Genomic DNA, 24,899 nt, shown 5'->3' with positions numbered 1-24,899 from the left:
CTGAATAAAGGCTATATAGCAGCAAAGTTGTCACCACCCAAATAGAAGAACACTGTCTATATTTGTATGTCTTACAATTTGCAGCTTTTTAAAGTGTTAACTTGGTTCCTTTGGGAACACTTTGAGGGGTTAAATAGAGCTGAGAATCCCAATGCAGTCTGTGATCATTTAGGACTTCAGCAATAACAAAGACAGAAACAAAGTTAAGCATATCACTGATAGTTGTATTGGGATTTATTATTTTTTTTAAATAACCCGTCTGCTATTTTTCTTTTTTGCTGAGTCGGAAGGAAGATTGTGCTTCATCTGAAGTCCAACAGGCTTCAAAGACCTGCAACAGAAAATGAAAAGAGTCTGGAGGATTTGCAGAAACGGCTAACTGACAAACTCAAGGAACTCTAAGGCTACGTTCACACTGCAGGTGAAAGCGCATCAAATCTGATCTGGGTCACTTTCATATGTGGTGCTGAATGCGATACATATCTGATGTTTTAGAAAGCGACTGCTGTTTGATGGTCAGGTCGCATTGAATCCGTCTTTTACGTCACTGACACAAGACAGACGCCAATTATCAGCGCCGGAGAAGACATCGTGAACGCTTCCTGGCCATCCAGTGTAGATGTCAGTGAAACTGTTGGGACGACAACGTTGGAGAAACGTGAACATTTTATTTGTCCTGTATAATCTGCAGATTCTGACAGAAACTATCCTTTGAAGCAGCGCTCCTCTAAAACAGCAACAAGGATCATTATTAGGTTATTTACATTATTATGTAAATAACAAAATAACTTAAAGCAAAATTGGGAAACATAAAGTCTGAAGTCTTTATATTAAGGCCATCAGTCAAACAATACTGTTTGGTCTGGGTTAGGGCTGTTCAATATAACCATATATATCGGATGACGATATAAAAACGTCTGTCGTTTCATTTTACGCTGTCGTTTGTTTCGTGGTGTCACAAAATAAACTGTTTACGGCAATATTTGTTCATGGTTCTGATGTCACTGTAGTTATTATTAATTTCTTAAAGTTCTCTCTTTCTCTTATATTTAATAAAACCACACCACGGACGGACAAGCGCCTGTTTTTTATGTGTTGTGGTTAGCAACAACGACGGTAACACCATCGCGTGTCCGCTTGTTTATGTTCTACATAAACCTTTCACAATAAAGCTCAAGATCCTGTTGAGACTTTTCAAAATAAACTGAATCACGTGAAAGATGCAGATTATTTATGGATGAGAATTAAAAAAGAGCCGCCAGGTGCTAAAAAATAAAGCTTAGACTCAAACGTTAGAACAGGCTTTTCCCCGCAGCACGCCGTGTAATAAATACTCACAAAGAAACGGCGCCGTTACAACTTATGTCTAAAAATGTATCGTTTCATGCATCGGTTACAACACTCGACTCAGCTACACGACGCGCAGCTGGAAACACTTCACGCAAGTCGAGCTGCCCGAGATTCACAGAGTTTACAGAAAATGTTACATTTCTGTGATTTATATCGTTATCGGGCGATAGATGTCTTATATCGGGATATGAGGTTTTGAACATATTGCACAGCCCTACCCATACGGAAAAGAAATAGTAAAAACTTATATAATTTACTCATGAAAGTGGCCACTTTCGCATTACTTTCATACATTGTTTTAGTAAGTATCCAAAACATATAAGTTTCATTATATAATTTTTCAAGGGATCTTATATCTGTTTTCACACTTATATGAAAAGCATATAAGTTTCACACAAGACAGATACAAACTTTATAAGATTTATATATATATCTTTTCCAAATGGGTAGTCTGGGTCTAAACAGAGCGTGTTGTGTGTGATGTCTTTTTTTTGTGCATGCGGCCGCTTCAAGCGTTCACACTAGAGCGCGTTTGCTGTCGCATTTTATTTGTAGTGTGAACGAGCAGACAAAAAACAAAATGCACAGAAATCAAGAACTTTTCTACAATAATTAAATAGATTCAACATCTTTCTTCAACAGAACTGCAGACTGCACAGATGGTGCCTTCCCAAAGGAAAAAGTACTATAGCTTACCAGGGTATATTAGACTTAACAGTCTAAATAATATACAGTAATGGACTTCTATACATTTTACATCAGATTAAAACTTTGGTGTAAGATTCAGATAATTATTTATTAAAAGCTAGACATTTTAAATGAGAGTAAGAAAGAAAAGTATGTCTTTGTGCCCCCTTTTCCCTGTTCATGCCCTATCGGCCCCCCTGGCTAAACTTTGCTAGATCCGCCCCTGCACAGTTACAGCCGTCAGCTGCATAGAAAGGATCCTGGTGTAGAAAGTAATATTAAATAAATTCTAACAACAGCTGATCAAGCTTAAACGTGCTGCTGTTGTTCAGCCGCTGGTTTCCTCTTTCTGGTGCAAAGTGAGACAAAAACAAACGAGAGAGACGGACTCGCGACAGAAAAGACGATCAGCTGATCATTGATCAGTTTCATGATTGAAGTAGCAGCAAGAAGAGGCAGTCGCTCCATATATCGGTTGTTAAGCTTAAGGCTGGAATGCTTTACTAACATTCAGAGATGAACTTACACACTTGCTTTACTTCTCTCTGCGATAACTTCTTAAGAGATGAAATGCTGGTTTGGTAGCGAGGCTCCAAATGCTCAACCAGAGCGCCGACAGGTCTTGCACGCCACAGCCGCTCTCACGTGATGCGTACTGCTCCGACGTGCTAAGGTTATGAGCTGAGTTGCGCCATGTTGCAGGTGACCTAAATCCAGTAATTTAGGTCAGTATCGGACCGATACGTAATATCGGCTCGGTCCATCCCTATTATATACTGTAACGTTCGCAAGAACCAGACGTTTGGATCTCAGTTTGTCCGTTTATTCGGTAACACAGGCAAACGGGCCGTTAACTCCAGGAGAGTGCCCTCGTACAACACCTCACTTCAGCCCCGCACAGTCACACAACAACAAGGACCCCCCTCCCCTTCCTGCACACATTAACTCCCTTTTTCCTGCAGCACGACCAAACATGTATCTTAAAGAAGTAACAACAGTGTGCAGAGATAACCAACATGTCACTGTAAAATAACATTTAACCATCGTTACACTGCCCCCCCAGCAATAAGTTCCTCATCCCCGAGGGAACAACACAGTCTCTGAGGCGGGGTGGTAGCCTACGTTCCCTCCTTGACCTCCTGAGCCCCTGGGGTGTACACGGAGCTTCGGGGCTTTGAGGTGAAGAGTCCGAGGGAGGGGAACGCAGCTCCGGCCGGGGGTCCCTCTGTGCAGGGTCATGGGAGCTCTGTACACGTCCCTCAGGGAAGGAGGGGAGGGACTGCCCTCTCCATAGGGGGCCATCCGGTCACTTTCCTCCCTCTAGGAGGCAACTGCACTCTGTAAACAACTTCCCCCACTTGCTCCAGGACCCCACCCAGCTGCAATCCAGTTTAGGACACCGTCCTTTCTTTCTCTTTGTGCTGTAGACCCACACCAGCTCCCCAGCACGGAAGTGCCTCCCCTTAGTGGTGATGTCATAATTCCTCTTTTGGCGCAGGCTTGCCTTCGCCAGCTGCTCCCGGGCGTAGGAATGTGCAGAATCCAGCCGGTCCTGCAGCTTCCTTGCATAGTCCCGGCCTGGTGGTGCCTCTGGCGCGTCCGGGGGCTTCCCAAAAGCCAACTCTGCAGGAGTTCTCAGCTCTCTCCCTAACATGAGCAGGGCAGGCGTACATTGGGTGGAGTCTTGCACTGCCGACCTGTAGGCCATGAGGATAAGGGGAAGATGGTAGTCCCAGTCCCGTTGGTGTTCTGAGGTAAGGATGGCTAGCTGCTGGGCCAGCGTCCTGTTAAACCTTTCCACCAGTCCATCGCTTTGGGGGTGAAGTGGGGTGGTGCGAGTCTTCTTAATCCCAAGGCGTTCACACATGGCAGCAAATACCTTGGACTCAAAGTTACGCCCCTGGTCACTGTGGAGGGTCTCTGCTGTTCCAAAGCGGCTGAACATCCCCTCCACTAATACATCAGCGACAGTCTCAGCCTCCTGATCTGGGATGGCATATGCTTCCAGCCACTTGGTAAAATAGTCCATGGCCACAAGGACAAAGCGGTTTCCTCTGTCTGTACGAGGAAATGGGCCCATGACGTCCACAGCTACTCGCTCCATTGGAGCTCCTGCTGGTTGCTGCTGAAGCTGAGCCCGGGACTGGTCCTGTGGCCCTTTGTGCGAGGAACATGCATCACAGCTGCGGCAAAAGTCCTCCACATCCCTCCGCTGCTGACCCCAGTAGTAGCCCTGGCGGAGGCGGCGGAGGGTCTTGGAGATCCCAAAGTGGCCGGAGCCAGTGCTCCCATGGCAGGCTTCCAGCACAGCTGACCTCAGCGACCTTGGCACCACAACCTGCCACCTCTCCTCCCCTGTGGCAGGATCCTTCCAGGCACACTCCAACACTCCCTCCTTCAGCCTGTGAGCTGCAAACCTGGCCCACAGCCCCCTGGTACAGACGGAAAACCCAGTGACCTCATCCCAAAGGGGTTGCTCCTCCCTCTCCAGCCACTGCAGGACTGACAGCAGGTCAGTGACTTGTTTCTGCCGTGCCCTCCACTCCGCTGCATCCACCACCAGAAGAGCCCTGCAGGCGAGCTGTGTTGCTCCGTCTATTGTTGTGAGTTCCCGCTCTATCTCCTCTCGCTTTTCACAGTAACGGCAGCCAGCTGCAGCACATGGGCGGCGAGAGAGGGCGTCTGCGTTAGAATCGTGCGTCCCTGCTCTGTGCTCCACAGTGAAATTGAAGGCTTGGAGCTCCAGCCAGCCAGCGAGCCACCTGTCCCTCTGGCTCCCTGAAAGACATCAGGCACTGGAGGGCGGCATGATCAGTTCTGATAACAAATGATGTGCCACACAGGTAGTACTTAAAGTGTCTCGCCCCTGCCACCACGGCCAGCAGCTCACGTCGTGTGACACAGTAGCGCCGCTCACTCCTGTTCAGGACCCGGCTGAAGTACACCACCACCTTCTCACCTTCCGGCCCAACCTGCGACAACACAGCTCCCAGCCCCACATTACTTGCGTCAGTGTCCAGGACAAAAGGCAGGGTGGGGTCAGGGGGGGCGAGGACTGGGGACTCTGTCAGCGATCTGCGGAGGGTGTTGAATGCCTGCTGACAGTCCTGGGTCCAGATGAAGTCACGGTCCTTCTGCAGCAGGCGGAAGAGTGGTGCAGCTATAGAGGAAAAGCCCTTCACAAACCTCCTGTAATAAGACGCCAGTCCTAGGAAGCTTTTGAGCTGTTTCTGGTCTGCTGGTGTGGGCCACTCAGTAATGGTGTGAATTTTTTCCTCCAAAGTGCTGATGCCGTCATGACCCAGCTTGTGGCCCAGAAACTCTACCTCCCTCCTCATGAAGTGGCACTTGTCGGGGTGCAGCTTCAGGCCTGCAGTCGCCACCCTCCCCAACACTTGTCTCAGGGCATCCAGGGCAGCATCAAAGGAGCCCCCGTGCACTAGAAGATCATCCAGGTAAACCAGACACCGTTGCCGTGGGACGCCAGCCAGCACACTGTCCATAAGCCTCTCGAAGGTAGCAGGAGCGTTGCAAAGACCAAAGCTCAGGACTTTGAACTGCCATAGTCCCCTGTTAGTGCAGAATGCTGTCTTCGGTCTGGATTCAGGGGACAGTGGCACCTGCCAGTAGCCACTCCGCAGGTCCAGGGTGGAGAACCAGGAGGATCCGGCTACTAAATCGAGAGACTCATCAATCCTGGGAAGGGGGTAAGAGTCCTTTTTCGTCACTTTGTTGAGTGGTCTGTAGTCCACACAGAAACGCATCCTTGGGCTTTTTTTCTTAGGCACCATCACCACAGCAGAGGCCTACGGGCTATCATTTCACACAACTCTCATTTCACACAACTCTCTGTCAGCAGCCTCCTGATGAGCCAGGGGCAGGCGGCGGGGGCGCACTTTAATAGGCTGGGCATCCCCGGTCTCAATGACGTGCTCTACCAAGTGTGTCAAGCCAACATCACTTTCTTTCAGGGCAAAAATGTCACTAAACTCTCTTAGTACCTGCCATAGACTCTCTTGCTGCTGTGGAGTCAGCCCCTCACAGTTCTTTGACCAGATGCTCCTCACTGCTGAGAGCCTCTCCTCCTCCCCCGCTTGCTGTTCTGCTGGCGGGTCTGCAGGGGTCTCGGAGGTGGAGGTGGACGCCACGGCAGATGCTGAGCAGACCGGAGAGGAATAAGCTGCACCTTCTTCCCATCAGGGAGTACGAGGAAGCCTTTGCCTAAGTCCAGTACACCACCAATGGCTCGCAAAAAATCCAGCCCAAGGATGCAGGCGTCCTGCACGTCAGCCACCCAGGCAGCATAAGGTACGCCGAGGTCCCCCACCTTAAACTGGAACACTCCCCTCCCTCTAATTGGGGCCAGATCACCGGTCACAGTCTTAAGTCGCACATTAGTTGGTTGCACAGCAGCTCCGGCTGGGACAACATCGGGTCGGACCAGCGTTGCCTTGGACCCCGTGTCCAGAAGGGCCGTACAGGACACCCCCGCAATCATCACTGGAACATGGCAAAAGTCGCCGTTTCCCTCAATCTATGGGCAGGCGAGTGCGGACGAACCTGCCTCTCCTCCGTCTCCTTCTTAATCTTGCCTGGCAACATCCTCGCGTCTCGTGACGGTCAGCGTCGCCAGCAACAGGGTGTCGGGCGTTTTCGGTGTTTTTTTGTTTTTGTTTTTTTTCTCTCTTCACTTCTGACACCAGTGTAACGTTTGCAAGAACCAGACGTTTGGATCTCAGTTTGTCCGTTTATTCGGTAACACAGGCAAACGGGCCGTTAACTCCGGGAGAGTGCCCTCGTACAACACCTCACTTCAGCCCCGCACAGTCACACAACAAGGACCCCCCCCTCCCCTTCGTGCATACATTAACTCCCTTTTTCCTGCAGCACGACCAAACATGTATCTTAAAGAAATAACAACAGTGTGCAGAGATAACCAACATGTCACTATAAAATAACATTTAACCAACCGTTACAATACTATATGCAATTCAATTCAGTTCAATTCAATTTTATTTATATAGCACAACACAGTCGCCTCAAAGCATACAATGCAACCTTTTGCCTTTGCAGTATGATGAACTTCTAGGATTATTTGTGTTAATTGCTTATGGTCTTACTGAGGAAACGTGAAATGAAATATGCGTTTTTCTTGTTGTTGTTGCACTATATATAAATATATACACAGTTAGGTCCATATATATTTGGACACTGGCCAAAGTTTTTTTTTCTACCTATTTACTAAACCAGATTTCAATTATGGTTATTGTATATAATGGACATGGACATAATCTGTAGATGCTCAGCTTTCATTTGAGAGTATCCACATTCAAACTGGATGAAGGTTTTAGGAGTTTCAGCTCCTTGTGCCGCCCTCTTTTTAAAGGGACCAAAAGTAATTGGACAACTGATGTGGTGTGGGCAGTTCCTTCGTTCTGTCATTATCAAGCAGATAAAAGACCTGGAGTTGATTTGAGGAGTCGTGCTTGCATTTGGAAGATTTTGCTGTGAACAGACATCATGTGGTCAATGGAGCTCTCTGTGCAGGTGAAACAAGCCATCCTTAAACTGCGGAAAGAGAAAAAACTCACACTGTTAGGAACGGCAAAATGTACAGTTTGGTGCATCCTGAGAAAGAAAGCAAGCACTGGTGAACTCAGCAACTCAAAAAGACCTAGACGTCCACGACAACAGTGGTGGATGATCGCAGAATCATTTCCATGGTGATGAGAAACCCTTCACAACAGCCAACCAAGTAACTAACAGTTTCCAGGAGGTAGTCATATGGATATACAAGTCTACCACAAAGAGAAGACTGCATGAAAGTAAATGCAGATGTTTTTCTGCAAGGTGCAAGACACTCATAAGTCTGAAGATTAGAAAGTATATATTGAAGTTTGCTTAAAAACAAACAAACATTAACATTACATTTTTGGAGAGATGAAATCAATATCCACCTCTACCGGAATCATTGCAAGACAAATATGAAGAAGGTGTTGAACAGGTCATGATCCAAAGCCAACACATCATCTGTAAAACACAACAGAGGCAGTGTGATGGCTTGGGCCTGCATGGCTGCCAGTGGCACTTAGTGTTTATTGATGATGCGACACAGGACAGAAGCAGCCTAATGAAGTCTGAGGTGTTTGAAAGACAAACTGTCTGCTCGAATCCAGCTAAAGCCAGTCAAATTGATTGGGCAGTGTTTCATAATACAGATGGACAATGACCCAAATCATACCCACAAACAAACAGCAACTGAAAGCCGCTGCACTAAAGGCCTGGCAGAGCATTAAAAAGAAGAAAACCCAGCATCTGGTCATGTCCATGACTTCAAGCTGTCATTGCAAGCAAAAGGTTTTCAGCCAAGTACTAGAAATGAACATTTTATTTTCATCTGTTTAATTTGTTAATTACTTTTGAGACCCTGAAATGAAGGGATTGTGTTAAAAAATGCTTTAGTTCCTCACATTTAATGCAGTGTTTTTGACCCAACCCACTGAATTAAAGCTGGAGGTCTGCACTCCAACTGCATCTGAGTCGTTTCATTTAAAATTTATTGTGGTAATGTATAGAACCAAAACTAGAAAAAAAAAAGTTGTCTATCCAAATATTTAAATAAATAAATACATTGACTTGCCTTATCTATTTTTTTTAGGAGTGCAACGATACTCGTATCGATATTGAACCGTTCGATATAGTGTTTTCGGTTCGGTACGCATATGTATTGAACAATACAAATTTTTTTTATTTATTTTATCAACTTTCCTTCTGACGATGCTGTCTGTGTTGAGCGCTCAGTGGATCTGCGCTCGACTACTCCGCCTAGGTTGCACTGTCGAGTGCAGATCCACTGAGCGCAGCGCAAGCTAGCAAGACAGAAGCTAAGCTCGTTGCAACATGGCAAATTGAACCTCCCCCACCCTCGTTCAGATCTGGCGTTTGGAACTATTTTGGTCTTCATGTGACGGATGACCCTGAAGGTAAGCGAGTCATGGACTAAAGTAAAACAGTATGTCGGATGTGCCACGCAATGCTCAATTTGTGGGAACTAGCGCAGTTAGCTTGTTAACGTGTTGACGCCGTCCAGCCCCATGCACGGGGCGATCCGCGGTAGCTCGTTAACGGAGATTTGCCGTGTTGTGGCGTTAACGTCATTTCAGATTAACGCTGACAGCACTAGTGAGAACACAACGAATATGACTGCACATTTACTCTGACATCATCCTAGTGCAAAGACAAGTGGAAGCAGACAAAAACAACAAGCATGCATGCTACAAACGTTACCCGAGTCATTTAGACAGCTGTTAGCACATGATTCTCCTTGTGGGGACCTGATATGTTTAATATGCTGCTGAGAATATAGCCCAGAAGAAGCGTATAGTATAGCTTTTATTTTGGAAAGAGACATTTCTCTGTAATAAACTCTCTTTTCCAAAGATGAGTGATTCCTCAATCAGATTTTTTTTTTTTATTACTTTGTTTCAGCACCATTAAATTCAAAAACTGTACTTTTGGGTTAAAATATATATTTATAATTTTAATAAATGATAAATTAAAAAGGCATGAACATTTTTTGTATCGAAAAAATATCGAACCGTGACACCAAAGTATCGAACCGAACCGTGAATTTTGTGTATCGTTGCACCCCTGCTATTTTTGTAGTATTTTGAGTTGTTAGTGCACATTTTATTTTTAAAAAAGAATGCACTATGCCTTTATTTTCCCCATTTTTTTCTTTATTTATTTTATTTGAAGTTATTTGTCAAGTGACATATAGCATAATACTTTTTTTTCTTTTTTTCTTTTTTTGTACGATTTCAAAAAAGTGAAATCATTTTGAGTTTGTATGTATTTGTATAAATATGTAATTTATCAAAGTGGTAATGTGCTGGAAAAGCTTTAAAATGGACCTTGAAAGTGCTGAATTTTACTCTGGAAAAAGGTGTATGAACCCTGAGCAAGGGTTTAAGCTGTCACTTGAGAAAGGATTATAGCAATAACCAAAAGAAATAATTTTAGAATTAAGAAAAATAATTTTTGGTGCTCAGAAAGTAGGAGAGGGATATTCAAAGTTTCCACAGTGTTTCCAAATGTCAAGAACTGGAGTATCATCAAGAAATTCAAAGAGAGCCATACAGTACAGAAAGAAGACTAGTGTGTCTAAGGACCCCAGTACAAATGCCAAGATGCTTTGTGAATGAACTAGCCAATTGTAGGGAATTGTAGTCTGTAAGAAGAAAATCACTACGACCCTGCACAGGATTGTACTGTGAGTTTGCAGACCAAGAAAAACTGCGGAAGACGTTGAAGTACATTAACCCTGGAGAACCCATGGAGAACCCAAATTTGACCCCATGGTTTCCCTAGAAAACCCATGGGGTCGGCTCTGACCCCATAGGTTCTCCAGGGTTAAGGAAATTCCTGGAGAAGCACATCCTTTTGTCAGGATTTAATTGGACTTACTGTATGCAAACATCAAGGATGCATACACCTTGGTTCCTACATTATAGCCTCATATATGTACTTTCAGACTACACCCCTGTGAATGAACAACTGTTTTTCAACAGGTTTGATTCAGGCCCCACTCTGCCCTCTTGTCGCAGGCTGCCCAGGGACTGTGCACATCAGCTATGTGGAATGATCATGCACATGTTTAACCCTCTGGCGTCCAGGGTATAATTGGCCTTTTTTGACTACTTTTGATTTCACCTCTGCATTTCACCATTAAAAACTGTTTACCTTGCCTTGTTTGGTATCATTCTTTTCAGCACAACCTCACATCTCACTTTAGTTATTTTTTCATTTAGGAATACTGTATTAATGCAATTGATCTAAATTAAACATAACATCAGAGTAGAAAGAAGTTATATTTTTCACTGTAAAAACCACAAACTTTAACAAACATCTTTAACAAATTATTCTCATAACTTCAAATGCAATTTTTTTTTATTTTTATCATAACTGTGGTTTGATGTGACCTATCAACACAATTTAAAAACTGGTATCGTCAGATATGCGGCTGCAGAACCCACACGCAGGACTCTTTAAATAAAGCGTGCGTTTATTTACAGTGAGGTGAGGGACAAAGTGCACTATATTTTCTTCTGGTGACGGTGCCCCATGTCTCAGTTTCCTCTGTTCCCAAAACCCGTGCGTCAGCTCGATCCACCTGTTTCCGAGATCCTGCAGGAAACGCCACAAAAGCTGTTGTTAGAGGACTCCATGTAAGCCGACAATCACACACTTCTAAATCTACTGGGAAACTGACGGTTTCTCAGACGACGATCTTTTTCTTCTTCCAGAATGTGAAGAAGAAAAGTCTTCCATCACGTTTCTTCACTTTCTTTTTTCCCTATGATAAAGCGCCCTTTATGCGAGGAAGCCTTTTGGACGGTTACAAGACAGCAGCAATACATATATACAAACAATAAATTCAAAACAAGAGAAAGACCTGCTGGACAGGACAGGTTGCAAAGTACGTGGAAGTAGTGCAAAGGACTTGGTCCAACCATAGAGAAAAGAGTACCATAGTAACGTTAGCTAGCTGATGTGTTAGTACTTTTGCTGAGCTCAGTGAATGTTTATGCAGTTAATCAATTAGTTGTGTAGTTTTGATGGGTGACTTTGGATTTGTGGGAGAAACATTAATATAAAAAAGAAACTCAGTGTGAAAAAACACTATCAAACAAAACCCCTCCTTAAATGTGCAGTTACACATTTGGAATAAAAACGTATTCATTCCCATTCATCCTATTTATTTTCTTCCACTTATCTGATTCAGCGTGGGGGGAGCCTATCCCTGCTCTGTGGTACACCTTACACAAAAGGGCTACACAGAGAGACGCACAACCATTCACACTCACATTTACATCTACACTACAGGCAATGTAGAATCACCGGTTAGCCTAATAACACTGACTGCATGTCTTTGGACTGAGAACATGCAAACTCACAGTGTGTGGTGATTATAGTTACAGGATTTCCATTTGCTGTACTGTTTTAAATATATGTGAATTTTTAAAAAGTAAGTTGTGTCATTTATAAACTTGTAAGAGTGCACAGAAGTGAAATTATGAATGTACTCTCACTTCTTGTTTTCAAGCTTCTAGCCAACCTTGTGATTTATGTTTGTGCCATCACTGTGGGCATCATGTCGTACTACATGGCTGATCGGAAACATCGGAAGGCCTTTCTGGAGGCGAGACAGTCGCTGGAGGTCAAACTCAACCTGGAGGAGCAGAGTCAACAACAGGTCAGAGGACAGACACTGCACTGTGTGCACAGGCAACTCGTATCTTTGACGATTCATTTTATTGCTGATCAACTAAACCTGAATATTTAAGATAGTCAAAGTTTTGGCTTTTATATCCACGATGATCGGGCAACTGTTAGTGTGCAGAATTATACAACTAAATGCAAAACAGAGATTTTCCCATTTCACCTATTTTCATCTAAGTGAGAGTAATAAAGAAATCTAAATTTACAAATAAAAAATGTCTTCTGCCTTATCATGGTCGCGGTGGGCTGGAACCAAGAGGCCGTGTGCAGCCTGGTGAGGTTGCCAGTCTGATCAGGGCTAACATAGACAAACGACCATTGCTACTCACACTGATACTTATGGGCAATTTAGAATCACCAGTTAGCCACTAATTGCATGTGTTTAGAATGTAAATAATACATTTACGATAAACTCTAAATTCTATGCTCAAAATCAGTAAAAAAAAAAGAACTTATTTAAATGTTGCTGCTTTCACTTTCACCATCTGTTCCTTGTGAAGCGTTATGAACATTCCAGCATTCCTATATGTTTGAATTGCTCCCAAAATGTGTGTCTGAGCACTTTTTCAATGCATGCGGGGAACTGCTGTGGTGATTTGGGCAGATAAAATAAAAATGTGTATCGCGCTTTTTAGTACACCCTTCTGTTTCACTGTTGTCCCTGTTTGAATGTGTGCAGGAGCTGCCCAAGTCCACAGTGAAACACAAGCACAGAGAACAACACTACCAAATATAAGTTATTGTCTGGCTTTATGAAACCAACAGGGCTTCATAGATATGTTTCCTCTGTTAGCAGCACTCACTTTGGAAAATATGTACACATTATTTGTATGTTGGCGTGTTTGTCTGAGCTGTGACCATATCAGCAGTCAGCTCCCCTTCTGCTGTTGCATCTGTGGCCACTAGGCAGTCTAAATTACTATTACTATTATTTATGGAACAGATGGTGTGTGTGTGTGTGTGTGTGTGTGTGTGTGTGTGTGTGTGTGTGTGTGTGTGTGTGTGTGTGTGTGAGAGAGCAAGTAAGAAAGAGATGTCAAGTGTGAATGTGCTATGAGAAGAAATTGAGAGGAAAAGTAACCCAGCAGTGGTGATAAATAAGCTGGTGAAAGATGAGAGCTGCTGACCAATCAAGAGACATCTGACTGGTGATGGTTGCCGAGGCAACCAGCCTCCTGAGTCAGTGTCAGCTGTAATCACAGAGCCAACCTATTCAGCTGTTTGATCCTTCTTGGCCTCTCTGTTGAATTTTGATAACGATATTGAAAGCTGCTGATGCCCAGCCCGCCTCTCGGTCTGTGTGTACTTCTGTGAAGGTGCGTTTGAAATGTGTAAAAACAATAAGTGTGTGTGTGTGTGTGTGTGTGTAATGTATGCTTTTGTTTTGTTTGAGAAAAACACTTGTTGGATCTGCCAGTTATCCCTGTAAAGGGGATCTGGACTGGCAGGGTCAGTGATATTATGCAACAGGGAATGTAGGAACTGGACTACTGAGCTGGTGATGAGAAGATTCGCCTGGCTCTGCTAAACTCTGGATGTCTACCCTACTTCCTCTGACTGGGTATCCTTGCAGCTCAAGTGCGATTCGTGAACCACACCGACTAACTGGAGCTCTTCTGTATAACCCGTGCACCTCATAAAATTGACCAGGTTACTCTTTAGTGGGTAGGAAAAAGGATCTGTTCATTTTAAGGCTGTGCACAACCTGCAAGAACTTTTTGAATGATGATGCTCATGCACAAGTTTTGACCTTTACTATTTCACAAAGAGTGAATAAACACAATTTATACTTTTGAATGAGGATATTTTATCTATACAATATAGTAGGACCAAAGCCAAAGCTTAGTCAAATAGTAATAATCACTTAATCAGATCACCTAAATTTTACCCTAATCTAACTAATCTACTTCATGCTATTGATCTCTGAGATTAATCTTAAGGACAATGAGAGAGGAGGCACATCCAGGACTGAGATGCACTCCACTCCATGCTGTGCCCAATAATGTCCAAATGGGGAAGCAGAGACTCGCTACAAAGTTTGATGAGCTTTGAGATGGCAATCCAACATCCTACAGAAACAAGTAGAGAAAAAGCCAAAAATTATCATTCCAATTCATAAGTCCAGAGTGGTTAAGTCCAGAGTGGTTAATCCTCTGGTGCTTCTCGCTGATATTTCCAACTGTGAACTCCAAAGTCTGTTCTTCTGATGCTGTTTGCCACTTCTTTATGGAAAATTAGAAGAAGAATCCCAAACCTTTTCAGCAGCACTTTATATGCTTTTGGTGATATACATCGCCTCCTCTCGCTCTCCCTCTACACTGCTAATATTTTCCATGCCTCACACCTGTTTTATACGTGCACATGTGCACTCATGCACACGCTCAACCTGTCCATGCTGTTGGCACATCTAGTACATTAATGTAACTTGCTCCACTGTTCTTCCTCTTTTCATCTCAACACACATAAAAATTAGTACAAAGTTCAAGTATTACAACCGTTTCTATTTGAAAGTTCACATATAGATGTACCCTGTTATAGCATTCTGTACAGCACTCTTACAAACTGGATGTTAACTCCTGTGTTTCACTTTTGGATTTCCTTGACACACTGCAGCCTCACTGCCTAACAGTTTGGAGCTAGTCAACCTGTAAACACAGCAAGAGGGTTAGGGCGTTGGGGTTAGGGTGCCTTTGTCATGCTTTAAGAGACATTTAGACCTTTACTCATCTCCCTTATGTATTGCTCACTGTAGTTTCTTGTGTTCTTTTCTAGGAATTATTTTTACATTCTTAACGTTGCTGCCATTTCCTAAAAGATTGAGAAAAGTGCAATAATGACCTAGTGAACAACTAGGGCCTTAGGTTCCTTGGTCAGATGAGAGCCTTCCAGCAATTTCTGGATCTGTGGCTTGAAGATGTGATTGGTTAAATTGAATTTTTTAAAAATTAATTTCTGATTCCTGCCTTTTATTTAATAATAATAATTAGAGCTGGGCGATAGAACGATAACGATATGTATCGCGATATAACTTTTACTCGATAGAGAAATTAAGCTATCGCGATAGACCTCGCCGCTCTTGTCCTCTTAAAAAAAAAAAAAAAAAAAAAAAAAAGGTCAGCCAATCCAAATTAAGTAGCGCAGAGCCGAACCAATCACAGCCGCAGCGTCACGTCGTGTGACTTGTTACGTACAGCACAAGTGCCAAGCCACACGTGTGTTTGTTTGGGAAGCAGCCAGCGGGTAATGGAGGAAATGAGTGTGCCGACTAGAAAAATCAACCGAGCGTGACCGAAGAGAAAACAGATGATGGTTCCAATGCCGGAGAGATTGTCGAACGGAAGAGCCATAGAAGTTCCGTAGTGTGAAGGTATTTCGGCTATTTCAAGTCTGACAAAAAACAGAGTAGCGTGCACTGTAAATTGTGCCGAAAGCAAGTCTGGAAATACAATAAACTGGTGCATGCGTCACACTGCGCGCCACGTTATTGTTTCGGTGAAATGAATTTCTACAATACTGTTACTGTTAATTCTACTCTCTGCAGTGTTTAAATGCTTACATATACACACAGTTACTGTCCCTCCACACATACGACTCGGTTCTGCTTCTATGCCCCAGCTTTGTTTACTTTTTCCCACCGAGGCTTCTAGACTTCTGATTGGCCAACATTTCTGCACGGTTAGGAATCTAGCGCCACCTGCTGCTTTGGCATGTTCATAGCAGCGTTTTCTTTCATTTCTCCCTTTATGTGTGGACGGGATTATTTTTTAAAACGAAAACGGAAAATCTCCGTTTTCAAAAATACCCGTGTACGTGTGGACGTAGCCTCAGTCTCTGACTGGAAGCGCTAATTCGTCATTCGGCTTTTGTCAGACTAAAGTAACTGTTACAACTGTTTGAAAAGCTAAGCTATACAACAAGGAGAGATTGAGAATTTCCTTTTATTTCTCAGTTTATTTGATATTGACAAAAGTTAGTCAGTTTTGTCTGTTCTTCTGTAAAACAAACTAAGATTTATTTTTAGAATTAATATTTTGTTTCTAAGTGGAATTGACAATTTAGTCTGTTTCGTTTGTTCTATTTTGAAACTTAAACGCTTTAGCGGCTGCCTTTTGTGTAGTTTGCAATATTTGCCTTTATCTATCTGAAAAAGTCTCATGTTCCTTAAGTACATCTACCCTGTTGAACTTATTATGGGAAATAAATATTTAAATAAAAACAAGCTGCTGATTATTTCACATTTTACTTGTGAGCAACGGCACATTTAAATCTTACAAATATAGTTATTTGGCTTATATCGTGATAGATATCGTTATCGCCTGAAATGAAAAAAACATATCGTGATATGAAAAAATCTCATATCGCCCAGCTCTAATAATAATAATAATAATAATAATAATAATAATAATAATAATAATAATAATGGATTGCATTTATATAGCACTTTTCTAGGCACCCAAAGCGCTTTTTAAGCACACTTCTAGTATGTGTTACTATGACCCTGATGAAGGCAACAAGCCGAAACGCATTGGTCAGTCAATAAAGTTGTTCCTCTTCCCTTTAAGTGTTGCTGGAGTCTCTGCATTGCGATTTGTTTCATCCTGTCAACGCACCTTGGAAGCAGGTAAATTTGTGCCAGAAAATCCTGCTGAGGATCTGTGGCTTGGCCTCATTCTCCATCCATCCATCCATTTTCATCCGCTTTGTCCGGGGCCGGGTCGCGGGGGCAGCAGCCTAAGCAAAGAGGCCCAGACCTCCTCCAGCTTATCCGGGGGAATACCAAGGCGTTCCCAGGCCAGCCGAGAGATATAATCTCTCCAGCGTGTCCTGGGTCTGCCCCGGGGCCTCCTCCCGGTGGGACATGCCTGGAACACCTCACCCAGGAGGCGCCCAGGGGGCATCCTTGTCAGATGCCCGAACCACCTCAGCTGGCTCCTTTCGATGTGGAGCAGCAGCTGCTCTACTCTGAGCCCCTCCCGGATGGCCGAACTTCTCACCCTATCTCTAAGGGAGAGGCCAGCCACCCTTCGGAGGAAGCTCATTTCTGCCGCTTGTATCCGCGATCTCGTTCTTTCGATCACTACCCACAGCTCGAGGGTAGGGACGTAGATCGACCGGTAAATTGAGAGCTTCGCTTTTACACTCAGCTCCCTCTTCACCACGACGGACCGGTGCAGCGTCCCCATTACTGCAGCTGCAGCCCCAATCCGTCTGTCGATCTCCGGCTCCCTTCTCCCATCACTCGCGAACAAGACCCCGAGATACTTGAACTCCTCCACTTGGGGCAGGAACTCATCCCCGACCCGGAGTGGGCACTCCACCCTTTTCCGGCTGAGAACCATGGCCTCAGATTTGGAGGTGCTGATCCTCATTCCCGCTGCTTCACACTCGGCTGCGAACCGCTCCATTGCGAGCTGGAGGCCCTCACCCGATGAAGCCAACAGAACCACATCATCTGCAAAAATCAGAGATGAGATTCTGAGGCCACCAAAGCGAAAGCCCTCCGCCACTTGGCTGCGCCTAGAAATCCTGTCCATAAAAATTATGAACAGAACCGGAGACAAAGGGCAGCCCTGGCGGAGCCCATCACCCACCGGGAACGAGTCCGACTTATTGCCGGCAATGCGAACCAAGCTCTTGCAACGGTTGTATAGGGATCGAATGGCCCGTAGCAATGGGCCAGACATCCCATATTCCCACAACACCTCCCACAGGACACCCCGAGGGACACGGTCGAATGCCTTCTCCAAGTCCACAAAACACATGTAGACTGGTTGGGCAAACTCCCATGCACCCTCAAGTATCCTGGAGAGGATAAAGAGCTGGTCCAGTGTTCCGCGACCAGGACGAAAACCGCATTGTTCCTCCTGTATCCGAGGTTCGACTAACGGACGAACTCTCCTTTCCAGCACCCTGGCATAGACTTTCCCAGGGAGGCTGAGGAGTGTGATCCCCCTGTAGTTGGAACACACCCTCCGGTCCCCTTTCTTGAAGATGGGGACCACCACCCCGGTCTGCCAGTCCACAGGTACTGCCCCTGATCTCCACGCAACATTGCAGAGGCGTGTCAACCAGGACAGCCCTACAACGTCCAGAGCCTTCAGGAACTCGGGGCGGACCTCATCAACACCAGGGGCTCTGCCACCAAGGAGTTGTTTAACTGCCTCAGTGACCTCGCCCCCGGAAATTGGCGGGTCATTCCCCTCATCCCCAGACTCTGCTTCCTCCTCGGAAGACGTGTCAGTGGGATTAAGGAGGTCCTCGAAGTATTCCTTCCACCGCCCGACAATTTTCTCAGTCGACGTCAGCAGCGCTCCGCCAGCACTATACACAGTGCAGGTAGAGCACCGCTTTCCCCTCCTGAGACGTCTGACGGTTTGCCAGAATCTCTTCGAGGCAGCCCGAAAGTCTTTTTCCATGGCCTCTCCGAACTCCTCCCACACCCGAGTTTTTGCTTCAGCCACTGCCCGAGCCGCATTCCGCTTGGCCTGTCGATACCTGTCGGCTGCCTCCGGAGTCCCACAAGCTAACCAAGCCCGATAGGACTCCTTCTTCAGCCTGGTGGCTCCCTTCACCTCTGGTGTCCACCATTTGGTTCGGGGATTACCACCACGGCAGGCACCAACCACCTTGCGGCCGCAGCTCAATGCAGCAGCTTCGGCAATGGAGACGCTGAACATGGTCCATTCGGACTCAATGTCCCCAGTCTCCCTCGGAATGCTGTTGAAGCTCTGCCGGAGGTGTGCGTTGAAGATCTCGCGGACTGGGGCCTCTGCTAGACGTTCCCAGCACACCCTCACTACGCGTTTAGGTGCACCAGGTCTGTCCAGCGTCTTCCCCCGCCACCTGATCCAACTCACCACCAGGTGGTGATCAGTTGACAGCTCAGCCCCTCTCTTTACCAGAGTGTCCAGAACATATGGTCGCAGGTCTGCTGATACGATTACAAAATCGATCATCGACCTACGGCCTAGAGCATCCTGGTGCCACGTGCACTTATGGACACTCTTAGGTGTTCGTTATGGCCAAACTGTGATTAGCACAGAAGTCCAATAACAGAGCACCGCTCGGGTTCAGATCAGGGAGGCCGTTCCTCCCAATCACGCCCCTCCAGGTCTCGCTGTCGTTACCCACGTGAGCATTGAAGTCTCCCAGCAGGACAACAGAGTCTCCAGGTGGAGCACCCTCCAGCACCCCCCCCCCCCCCCCAGGGACTCTAAGAAGGCTGGGTACTCTGAACTGCCACTCGGCGCATAAGCGCAGATGACAGTCAGGACCCGTTCCCCGACCCTAAGGCGCAGGGAACAAACCCTCTCGTCCACCGGGAAAAACCCCAACGTACCGGCAGCAAGCCGAGGGGATATTAGGATACCCGCCCCAGCCCGCCGCCTCTCACCAGGGGCAACTCCAGACTGAGACAGAGTCCAGCCCCTCTCCAGGAGACTGGTTCCAGAGCCCAAGCCATGTGTAGAGGTGAGCCCGACTATATCTAGCCGGTACCTCTCAACCTCACGCACTAACTCAGGCTCCTTCCCCACCAGAGAGGTGACATTCCATGTCCCTATTGCCAGTCTTGGCAGCCGGGGGTCAGTCCGCCAGGGCCTCCGCTCCTGGCCGCCACCCGGCACACAATGCACCCGACCCCTATGGCGCCTCCTGCGGGTGGTGGGCCTGCGGGAGGATGGGCCCATGTCTCCTCTTTGGGCTGTGCCCGGCCGGGCCCCATGGACTAAGGCCCGGCCACCAGACGCTCGCCCTCGGGCACCCTCCCCGGGCCTGGCTCCAGGGCGGGGCCCCGGTAACCCTATCCCGGGCAGGGTAAACTGTTCCCTCGATGTCCTTTTCATAAGGGTCTTATGAATCGCTCTTTGTCTGGTCCCTCACCCAGGGCCAATTTGCCATGGGAGACCCTACCAGGGGGCAAAAGCCCCCAGACAACATAGCCCCTGGGATCCCTGTGACACACAAACCCCTCCACCACGATAAGGTAGCGATTCATTCTCTTAAAACAAAATTTAATACGCTTAAATACCTTATCGTGGTCGAGAGGTTTGTGTGTCCCAGGGATCCAGGGGGCTATGTTGTCCGGTAGGGCCCCTTGGTAGGGTCTCCCATGGCAAATTGGTCCTGGTTGAGGGTGGATATCGTAGTATTGCCTCAGCTTGCTGCCTGTACGTTGGGGTTTCTCCCAGTGGATTAGAGGGTTTGTTCCATGCGCCTTCGGGTCTGCATTTGTGTGCCGAGTGGCGGTTCAGAGTACCCAGCCTTCTTGGAGTCTTTGGGCAGGGTGCTTAAGGGTGCACCGCATGGGAACTCAGTTGTCCTACTGAGAGACTTCAACACTCATGAGGGCAACGACAGTGAGACCTAGAGGGGTGTGATTGGGAAGAACTGCCTCCCGGATCTGAACCAGAGCGGTGTTTTGTTGTTGGACTTCCATAATGAACACCATGTTCAAACATAAGAGTGTCCATAAATGCACGTGGCACCAGGAAGCAGACCTGCGGCCATATGTTCTGGATGCTCGGGTAAATGGACGGTTCTGAGCTGTCAACTGATCACCACCTGGTGGTGAGTTGGATCAGGTGGCAGAGAGGATGCTGAACAGACCTGGCACACCTAAATGCATAGTAAGGATATGCTGGGAATGCCTGGCAGAGGCCCCAGTCCGCACACCTCCGGAAGAGCTTCAACAGCTTTCTGAGGGAGACTGGGGACATTGAGTCTGAATGGACCATGTTCAGCATCTTCATTGCTGCACTGAGCTGCGGCCGCAAGGTGGTTGGTGCCTGTCGTGGTGGTAACCCCCGAATCAAATGGTGGATACCAGAGGTGAAGGGAGCCACCAGGCTGCCTCCGGAGTCCTATTGGGCTTAGTTAGCCTGTGGGACTTCAGAGGCAGCTGACAGATACTGATAGGCCTGAAGCAAAAACTTGGGTTTGGGAGGAGTTCATAGAGGCCATGGAAAAATTCTTTAGAACTGCCTCGAAGATATTCTGATACGTCTTACATGGAGGAAGCAGAGTCTGGGGACGAGGGTGATGACTCGCCTGTCTCCAGGGGCGAGGTCACTGAGGCAGTTAAACAACTCCTGGGGGGGATGAGATCTGCTCTGAGTTTCTGAAGGCTCTGGATGTTGTAGGGCTGTCTTGATTGACACGCCTCTACAATGATGCGTGGAGATCAGGGGTGGTACCACTGTATTGGCAGACTATGGTGGTGGTTCCCATCTTTATGAAGCGGGGCCGGAAGGTCTGTTCCAACTACAGGGGGATCACACTCCTCAGCCTCCCTGGGAAAGTCCAGGGTGCTGGAGAGGAGAGTCCTTTAGTCGAACCTCGGATACAGGAGGAACAATTAGTTTTTTGTCCTGGTCACTGGACCAGCTCTTTATCCTCTCCAGGATACTTGAGGGTTCATGGGAGTTTGCCCAACCAGTCTACATGTGTTTTGTGGACTTGGAGAAGGCATTCAACTGTGTCCTTTGGAGTGTCCCGTAGGAGGTGCTGTGGGGTGTCTGGCCCATTCAGTCCTTATTCGACCATTGCAAGAGCTTGGTCCGCATAGCCGGCAATAAGTCAGACTTGTTCCTGATGGGTGATGGTCTCCGCCAGGGCTGCCTTTTGTCAACAATTCTGTTCATGATTTTTATTGACAGAATTTATAGACGTAGCCAAGTGGCGGAAGGCTTTCACTTGGATGGTCTCAGAATTTCATCTCTGCTTTTCGCGTTATGATGTGGTTCTGTTGGCTTCATCGGGTGGTGGCCTCCAGCTTGCCTTGGAACGGTTTGCAGCCGAGTGTGAAGCGATGGGAATGAAAATTAGCACCTTCAAATCTGAGGCCATGGTCCTCAGCCGGAAAAGGGTGCAGTGCTCATTCCGGGTCAGGGATAAGTTCCTGCCCCAAGTGGAGGAGTTCAAGTATTTCGCGGCCTTGCTCACAAGTAACAGGAGAAAGGGAGCGGGAGATGGTGCTAATTGGTGCACCATCTCTCTAATGCTAATGCTCCAATGTGCATGGCAAAGTGTCCTTGTATTCAAGCCAAATAGAAAAGCAATAGGATAACCAGTGTCTTCTCTGTGAGGGACCTGATTATTACCAGTGTTGTTTTCTAATATGCTCTGTCTGCTTTTGCTTTTGTCCTCCACAGGAGCGTCTGCTCCTCTCCATTCTTCCAAAGCACATAGCTGATGAAATGCTTCAGGACATGAAGAAGGGGCCTAGTCAGAAAGAAATGCAACAGTTCAACACCATGTACATGTACAGGCATGAAAATGTCAGGTAATTTGGTACCTCTATAAACTTAAACCATCAAGGGTTCTGCATGTCTGTGAAGTATGAGTCTTGTGATTTTTGTCAAGGTTTGGGGATTTGGGTTTTATTTCCTTTGGTAATTCTAAATCCTTGTTAATATTTGGCTCAGGATTGCTGTATTCACTCAGTTGCCCACCACAACTGTATACTCTACAACAGGGGTCCCCAATCCCAGTCCTCGAGGGCCGGTGTCCCTGCAGGTTTTAGATGTGTCCTTGATCCAACACAGCTGATTTAAATGGATAAATTACCTTCTCAACATGTTCTCCAGAGGCCTGGTAATGAACTCATCGTGTGATTCAGGTGTGTTGACCCAGGGTGAGATCTAAAACCTGCAGGGACACCGGCCCTCGAGGACTGGGACTGGGGACCCCTGCTCTACAATTTCCACCAGTGTTTTTGGACTTTGTGTTACTTTTGATTTGCATTTGAGCTATCAGAGTGTTTTACAAACTGTCTTTTGTCCTGCTCTGGTTTTTGGCATTGTTCCCAGCTTCACTGTTTGTGACCACTGCATGTTTGAAGTTAAAGGTTTGGATTTTGTATATTTATTTTTCGTGTGAGTTGCATTTGGGTGCTTTCTCTCAGTTACAATTCTAAATTGGCTTTAAATGTAGCTTGTACTCTAAAGTGCTTTGAATAGTAAGACTAGAGTGAAGCTATAAAATATATTGATCAACATTAATGATGCCTTCACAGATGTGCACAGTACTCTTATCATGTGAACAATGCTGTTCAAAAATGAGTGTACATATTTCTTAAAAGAAAAGTTTTGCCTTTTCATGTTTGACATATTGTCTGTAAAAGAACAAACAAACAAACAAAACAGTATAAATATAAATCATTGCATTCTTTATTTACAAATTGCTTTTTGGAACATGGCTTGTATATATTTTAATATTAATGGATAAGAATATTGTGAAAAAGAGGCCACTAACTTAAAAATGAAAGCCGATGGTCCTATTAGATTTGCTTATACTAAGCTTCTTCTTGAATTTTTGAAAATGTGCATGAAGAATTTTTTAATGTAGCTGTTAAAGAATGATGTCAGTAATGTGTATTTTTTCTCTTTCAGTATTTTGTTTGCAGACATTGTGGGCTTCACCCAGCTGTCGTCTTCTTGCAGTGCTCAGGAGCTTGTCAAGCTGCTTAATGAGCTCTTTGCCCGCTTTGACAAACTAGCTGCTGTGAGTATCACAGTGTAAACTAACTAAAGTGATGTCACGGTTATTTGTTGTTATTTACATTTTTCCGATTTAGACTGAAATCTTTTATGGGATTCATCAAGATTACAAGAAATACTCATTTAGAATCCACCTCTAACCTTTATGTGATTTATGGGAGGTCATTTGAAATGATTGTCACATATCAATTTGTTGTAATGATGCTTCTTGGCAATAAATATTATACCATTGGAAAAAGCCTGTTCCTTTCCCCTCAAATGGTGCCACCTTTGCTAATGAAAAACCGCTGGTTCTGCTGTTGTTTTGATCTCTGGTACTCAGGTGCTGACAATCAGATACAACAATGGTCTGCTACAATGGTAAGGCATGCCACATTTGACTGATCTGGATAGGGCTTGTGCCAAGGGGCATCTTCAAGCTGGTGTTCTGTAAAACCAAGTTGCACCAATGTGCCTTAAATGCCCTTCACTGTCGGGCCTGTTTGCAGGTGTGTCGGCATCATGTAAACTGGAACCTGAACATGAGGAGGAATATTATGCTCTGTAATGAGTCCAGATGCAGTCTACTGATATGTTAATCTATTAACTTGTAGGGTAACAGCTTTAGTTAGAGGCGGTGTGATGGTGTGGGCCTCAGTTGGGCGGTGGGGGTGTGTGGCGGAGGTGTGGTTCTGTTGCTCAGCTGCAGGGGAGGGGTGGAGCAGTGTGTTCAGGGTGTGTTGTCAGGGGAGGAGTTATACATCTGACCTCATCATCCAATCATGGTTCCCCTGTAAAAGATGTTGCCAGGATCTGAGGTGGGAGGTGTGCTGTTTGTGGTACAGAAGCAGGGCAGCTGGAAAGGTGCACAGTGGAAACCCAGCCAATAAAGACGTGGAAAACTGCAATGCTGCTGTCGGGTCCATCATTGTCACAGCCGTGCCAAAACCCGAGTCGTGGCATGGCGGAACAATGACTGGCCCAACCAGTTAAGGCGTGGGCCCAGATGTTGGTGAGCTGCCAGCTTTGCAGTGGGAGCAGACAGCTGTGCAGGACCAGTCTGTGCACCAGACGAAAGTGTCGGAGAGTCTGGTCGCTCAAGGT

General features: G+C 46.0%; 1 protein-coding gene across 1 annotated transcript in view; it reads left to right on the top strand.

Annotated features, from left to right (window-relative positions):
• The window catches only part of adcy3a (adenylate cyclase 3a), a 63,216-nt gene that overhangs the window by 4,869 nt on the left and 33,448 nt on the right, over nt 1-24,899 (top strand). The window contains exons 3-5 of the mRNA XM_085366086.1: nt 12,143-12,292; nt 22,470-22,600; nt 23,709-23,820. Coding sequence (XP_085222212.1) covers nt 12,143-12,292; nt 22,470-22,600; nt 23,709-23,820 — 393 coding nt within the window. The remainder of the gene's footprint in view (nt 1-12,142; nt 12,293-22,469; nt 22,601-23,708; nt 23,821-24,899) is intronic.

Source organism: Diplotaxodon limnothrissa, linkage group LG11 (assembly GCF_057381915.1).
Source record: "Diplotaxodon limnothrissa isolate DT_005_m linkage group LG11, D_limnothrissa_male_GT1.1, whole genome shotgun sequence".
NCBI classification, from domain to species: domain Eukaryota; kingdom Metazoa; phylum Chordata; class Actinopteri; order Cichliformes; family Cichlidae; genus Diplotaxodon; species Diplotaxodon limnothrissa.
The sequence above is the reverse complement of the archived record's forward strand: the minus strand, read 5'-3'. Positions and strand labels throughout refer to the sequence as shown.